At 34.0% G+C, this 6,392-nt stretch overlaps 1 protein-coding gene across 1 annotated transcript in view; it reads right to left on the bottom strand.

The window, feature by feature from the left end:
* The window catches only part of SKOR2 (SKI family transcriptional corepressor 2), a 34,011-nt gene that overhangs the window by 24,010 nt on the left and 3,609 nt on the right, over positions 1-6,392 (bottom strand). Inside the window, 2 exon segments of the mRNA XM_007465606.1 lie at positions 5,823-5,897; positions 6,255-6,318. Coding sequence (XP_007465668.1) covers positions 5,823-5,897; positions 6,255-6,318 — 139 coding nt within the window.

The raw sequence follows: 6,392 nt of genomic DNA, 5'->3' as shown, positions 1-6,392 counted from the left end.
CTTTCCCTAACAATCTACCTTAGAGGTACAATTTGGATGGGGTCAAAGTTAATCTACAGTTTGTATAACTAGTACAATGAACAAGAACCAAAATTTAGCACAACGTATGGTTTAGAGAGGTTTTTAAGAACATTTTGCATTAAGGCATTAAAAAATCAATTACACGGAAAGCAAAGTTAAGTAATTTCCTCCTCTATCAGTGGGACATGGACTTCTGTTAATTTCTTGGTGTTAAATTCTACATTAAACTCTTCCCCTGTGACATCTGGCACGGTAGTGAGGTCATAGAACAGAAAAGAAAATCAGTATCACTGGAGAGGGTATGCTACAAAATGAACTAAATATTAACTCCATTAGCCAAAAAAGGGAACAAGGGCAAGATTAATATTTGTGGGTTTATAGTTAACTAAGAATTACAACAAAATTTACAGTTCATGATCAAACTTTATCGTGAGTTACATACACATTGCTTCTTGAATCAGTGTATCAAATTTCGTTGATTAGTGAATTGTGAGTTCATTTAGAATTCTCTTAAGTTTTAGAACTTGTGTTGTCAATTAATGCTCTTTTTTATTTTTTTCTGAAGAGTTTTTTATTGTCCTTCTCTATCTCCTTGATTTTCATATAAATTATTAAAAACCACAAGAAGGAAAATGTTTCCATAAATAAAAAGAAATTTATATTTGATATATGGGGATTAGCTAATTTTGAATACACATATTTAAATACCTCAAAATTCGTTGTTCATAAAAATGTCAGTAGTAACTTAGAGGTGGATAAACTGAGGCCAAAGTAATTAAAGGGCTTACCCAAAGTCATCTAGTAAGTGAGAGAATTAAAACTCAGATCTACTAGTCTGTGCTTCTTAGAATTTTTCTTCTTCTTTTACTTTTTTTTTAAAAAATCATAAGCATGTTCTAAAATAGAATGGAATAATAAATCAGAGCGCCTCATCTGCTATATATTCATGAGAAGTGTAACTGCTTCTTACTGTTCTCAGAAATCCATCCATAGCATATTAAGTACACTAGAGAATTATACCAGTGAAAATCAAATTGATTTTAAAACTTCTATACATATAACAAGATGCAGCCACTCTCAGAGTCCAATGGTTCTGGCGTTTCTACAACGAAAGGGATTGGAATTGAGGGTGACTCCACTTTACGTGATTTCCTTGACCTGAAATAGCTTTCAGCTGTCTCACCAGCTTACCCCCACTGCATTCAATTTCAAATCACTTAACTTCACTAAAGTTATTCAAAACGGATATGCAAAGTCTTACTCTGGGATTGCAAGCAAAATGCTGTCATTTATATTTTTGAGTAGGTAATATTTTGACCAAACTGCCATCTCCCTAATCTATATTACTTGGCTTTAAAGCAATGGGTCTTATTTTAAAGAGACCTACAGATAAAAGTTCTGGCTTCTGGGAGATTTTGGCTGCTTAAAACTTTATGTTTGGTACCTCTAATTATAAAGAAGTATAATATCTGCTATGAGTAAGGTTAATGACCATTAACAGGGAGGTTTTTGAAAAAATCATTAAAAAATGTAATCTTTTTGAAATCGCTGAAAAGTAAGTTACCAATAGGGCTGAAAGGTTGAACAAAGGCCAAACTTAATTAAAATGATGAACTAAAAAAATGAACTGGAACTAAATATTGTTGCCAAACTGAATTTGTATTAGGGATAAATTAAAGCAAGTACCTATCATTTAAAGATAAGTCTGTATCTTTACTTGTTTAGAGAAAGGTCAGAAATTTCCTGATAAACTACATTTATGATTGTTATGGGAGTGAAAAATTCATGTAAAAATCAAAAATTGCATACTGACTTATTAGGTAGTTTGAAAAGACATTTCATTCTTCTCTGTTATACTGTATATGCACAGAAATAAAACACTGATATTTTCCAATAATGATGATTGAATTAAACGTTGGCTAAAGGGACATATGGTTATATAAACCTTTATGGATGTTTATTGTGTAGACTGCTATTATAGTATTCATACTGCCTTACACCTTATCTGTCCCCTCCTGACTGGAAGCAACTTGAGAGCAGGGACTGGCGTTGATTCTATCTCTGAATCTCCAGAGCCTAGCAAAATACCTAGCATACAGCAGGTATTCTGAAATATTTGGGGAGTAATTGAGTAAATAAACAAATGAATGCTATCATGTACATGTGGGAGGTAACAGTTGTTACATGGGGAGAAGCAGCTCCATTCACCCGCAAGGTGCTCCAGATAAAGCATTCTACTGCTACCACTACAAAGCAGGTCATCACAAGGCTTCATCACCTCTTTGGCTCACCTGGATTTTTGACACCTTGCTAAATGAATGGATTCTTGGTGTCTGATCACAAGTAAATACATTAATACCAAAACATAGGCCAATTGGGTGACCATTTGGGGATTTTCTCAAATGTGCATTCCAGGGTGAAGACCATGAGCTGATCTTTCCTACAAGCAAGGACAGTTGAAGGTACGGCAAGTCCTACAACAACCCAAACTCCTTATCAGTTTCTGGTGTTTAAAATATCTTCTCTGCAGCAGGCTCAGCAAAGGAACCATGAGGGTGAAATTCTTGTGACCCAAGATTCCAAGATAAATTTAACAAAATATACTCTTCACCCAAACATTTGTTCATGTCAATAATATATTTTCATCCTTTCCACGTCCCACCTGTCTCACATTCAATACAGGATAATAATAATCTGATATAACCTACTACCTACATACTTCTCTGAATAATGTGAGAATGAAATTGTAATACAGAATATCAATGTGGAGCAAGTTTCTCTGGGAATCTGTATCAAATTAATTATTGTGAGGGAGGGACTAGTAAAACATCAATAGCATGACCAGGTGTTATTACCAACATAACTATTGACTGTACTGCCCTGAGCTCCAGACACGGTGGAATTTTTATGTGAACACCAATCCTGATTATACTTTTATTTACATCCTTTTGACATTTGTACTTCCATCTGAACATCAGGCAACAGTGGATTCTGTAGTTTTTGACCCACTCTGGCTATCATGCTTGGGGTTCTAATGACTTTTTTAGGGTTTATTGAACTTACTAAGTATGGGGGAACCAAAGCCCTTCCAAGGCCAGAAGGAACTTGTTTTCAAATGGAAACAGCCCAGCCCTCCAAATCGGAGGAAGATGAAGAAGAGAAATTCAGTTTTTAACAAATCTATAGAGACTATTCATGTACACGTAATGAAGAGAATATAATTCAGTAAAGAAATCAGTATGTTCTAATACATTTAGATTTCTAATGGGTATACACAGTTGTCAAAATGTTAACTTAAATTTTTTATGATAATTATGAATACTAGCTGTTAAGTGCAAGGTAGGAAATTAAAGTTCCTAAAAAGATGATTTCAGATTGTGAAGTTTGGATTTTCTCATTAAATCTATGGAAACTATTTTAAATTTAACAATTTAAACATCAAATTGTCCCCTAATTTTGTACAAATCATTGATACCCCTTAAAAAACTACATACATTTTACATCTTTTATAGAATATTTATAAAACTTTGTTTTTATTTTCTTTAAAATTTGCACCCAAAGAGAGTAAGAGTTTAGCCCAAGGAGACTTCTAATGAGTTATGCTTTAGCGAAATGAAGTCTGGTGTGAATTATTCTCTAAATGTGTTATTTTATATTAAATAGATGTATAGTATAATTTGAACTTCAATATCACCAATAGCCAACAGAAAAATAAAAACTTCCAAATTTAGGCAGTCAAAAACACCTAAAAATTAATGCATATAAATTACAAAGTACTAATTTTAACAAGCAACAGTAAATTAAAACCTGTCTTGAGATGAGTAAATGAAAAGTGGGGTCCCTGTCCTGCTCTGAATGGCTTACACTATTTAAAAAATACAAGTCATTGCTACATGCAAGTTTTCTTATTTTATTGGACTTCGAGCTTCATGGGGCTGCTCACAGAATAGGGTTGTACATAAAATAAAATAAAAACAAATAAAAATTCCTCCCAAATTAAGCTATTGACAATGCCACTAGGATGTGACACTGGTTTTAAACTCTCTTTCCGATCTGTGTCTATTTTGGTTAGAGAGGAATGGGAATTCTCTAAGTGCTCATCGTTTGTACAACACACCCCCAGCAAAGGTCTCCATCCACTTTGGCTGTTGAAACAGCCCGATTAATTTGCATTCACTAGAGTACGTATAGACTCCCATCTGTGGTTTCTAGGCATGGGAGAAAGTGGGCTACTTTTAAATCTGTTTTTAGCTCTACAGAGCTGCTAAATATCATTTGATATGGGGCTGAGAAATGTTTCCAAAAGTGTCTTCTTTAGATTCATAAATGTGTTGTTTCCAGTGGCTGTTAATTTCTACACATATCAAACAAAGAAAAGCAATCGACTATCCAGAAATGTCTGGGAAATGGTTAGATATTACAGAATCAATCAAATAGAATTATAAACCTTTTGTGTGTGTGTGTGTGTGTGTGTGTGCAAACCCATTAGAAATGTGTTGGTACCAATCCTTTCTATTTCGAGCCTCAATTTTGTGAAATATCGCACTAGGGAAGAGGCAAATATCATTGCCTTTGTGACTTTATTCTGGACACTTCAGATTGTAACAGAAAAATCCACATTTAACAACTTTATCATATTAGACACAGAGCAAATTTGTGAAAGGTGATTTTTTTGAATTTTCAAAGGGTTATGCTTTAATGTGAAAGTGATAATAATAAAAACACTTAAAATGTGCTAACAAACAGGTAAAGCCAGAATGTACAATTTTATGGAGACTTGATACGGCCAAGGATACACCACCAAATTATTCTTAGTGACTCCTTAGCATAGTCAGCCCAAACTGGCTGTTGATCAATATTTATAGAAAATACTCATGAAATAATTTGGAAACAACTCACAATATATAAAGCTTTCTTCCCATGATATATAAAGCTATTTTTTCATTAAAATAGGTGTTTGCCTTTTGCCATTTAAAGTACTGAAAAGTTTCCTTTACAGAAAAATAAAAACAAAGGTTTGGAAACCTTTTTCATTGTACTTTGCTGTTATATAAGATTCCTTTAAGATCCTATTTTCTTTATTTCTGCTCCCCACACCACTCCTTCTCCCTCTCTCTCACTTCCTAGCTTGCTCTCTGTCTCATTTGACAGGCAAATTTGCAGACATTGCCGCAGGATAACAACCTCGTTTGACAGTCAATTAACCGTGAATAGTCAAAGCCAAGGCAGTTTGCATTACATAAATGGAAAATTAGATTCCTTTTTCCCAAGAAACAAAACCCTCTCCTTAAGACACTGCAATAGACAACTTAGTATCAAAACTTCTAATCACGTCTTTCCCAAACCCCTTGGAGACATTTAGCAATCAGTAAAAGGTGGTTTCATTTAATTTGTATAATGTAATTTTTGTAAATGTATTATACATTTTGTGTAGAGATCATTATCATGGAGATAATATAAATGTTGGCATAGATGTCATAAAACACCTTTAATGTCTTTCTGACAGATATTAAAAGCAATAAGCTGTGATCCTTTTTAATGGAAGGTTTCTAAGAGAACATTTCAATTATTGTCATTTTATGCTTTTCCAGCCCGTTTCACTGTGTAACCTGATATATTTCTGAATTCTCTTCTGAAATATGCCCAGCAATTAATAATCTTATTGCTATTAATGTCACTGCTTTCCCATTTGTGTTTTTTATCTTTACCCTTGTACTGTAAATATTCAGTCTTCTGACTATGAATTTCAGCCCTTCTCTCTGTCATCTGACTCTTCATTCCTTCTATTTGTCCCAGCCTACCTGATCTTTCTCTCCAAAAATCTCCTCCGGAAGCATCAGAGTCTGTGATGAAAAAGCTATGCTCCTTGTTCTTATCTAGAATCAAACAAAACACAAAATCTGCAAGTGAATCTGTACTGACAAGTGGGAAACAAAGACATCCAAGAATTTTAACATGTATTTATGTATCTGTGTATGTTTAGAGTACTGATGCCATTTAAATGCAAAGACGTATGTTGAGGTTAGGGGCAACAGTGCTGTTATCTGGAAAATTGCCATTGCTTGGAAACTACAGAAATGCTGCCCATTAAAATATAAACTGTAGTATGAGAAAATTCAAAATTCAATGGATGAAAACTCACAGAATGGTGGTAGGGGCAGGAGATGCTGGGTGTGAGTCTCACAGAAATGGTTAAATGTAGGAAAGAAAACTGGGGGGTTATTTTCTTTTACCTGAAAAGTTGTTTTCATCCTTTGTAGATAAAATAACTTGGTTATTTTCCTTAGTTTTCTGATTCTGTATGGAGAAGAATTAGAGACACAAATCAATGCCTGGATGAAACCATATGCTAATGTCAACAGTCAGCAGGA

The sequence above is a fragment of the Lipotes vexillifer genome, unplaced genomic scaffold, assembly GCF_000442215.2.
Source record: "Lipotes vexillifer unplaced genomic scaffold, Lipotes_vexillifer_v1.1 scaffold36, whole genome shotgun sequence".
In the NCBI taxonomy this organism is placed as follows: domain Eukaryota; kingdom Metazoa; phylum Chordata; class Mammalia; order Artiodactyla; family Lipotidae; genus Lipotes; species Lipotes vexillifer.
Note: the sequence above shows the minus strand (reverse complement) of the source record. Positions and strands in the feature narration are given on the sequence as shown.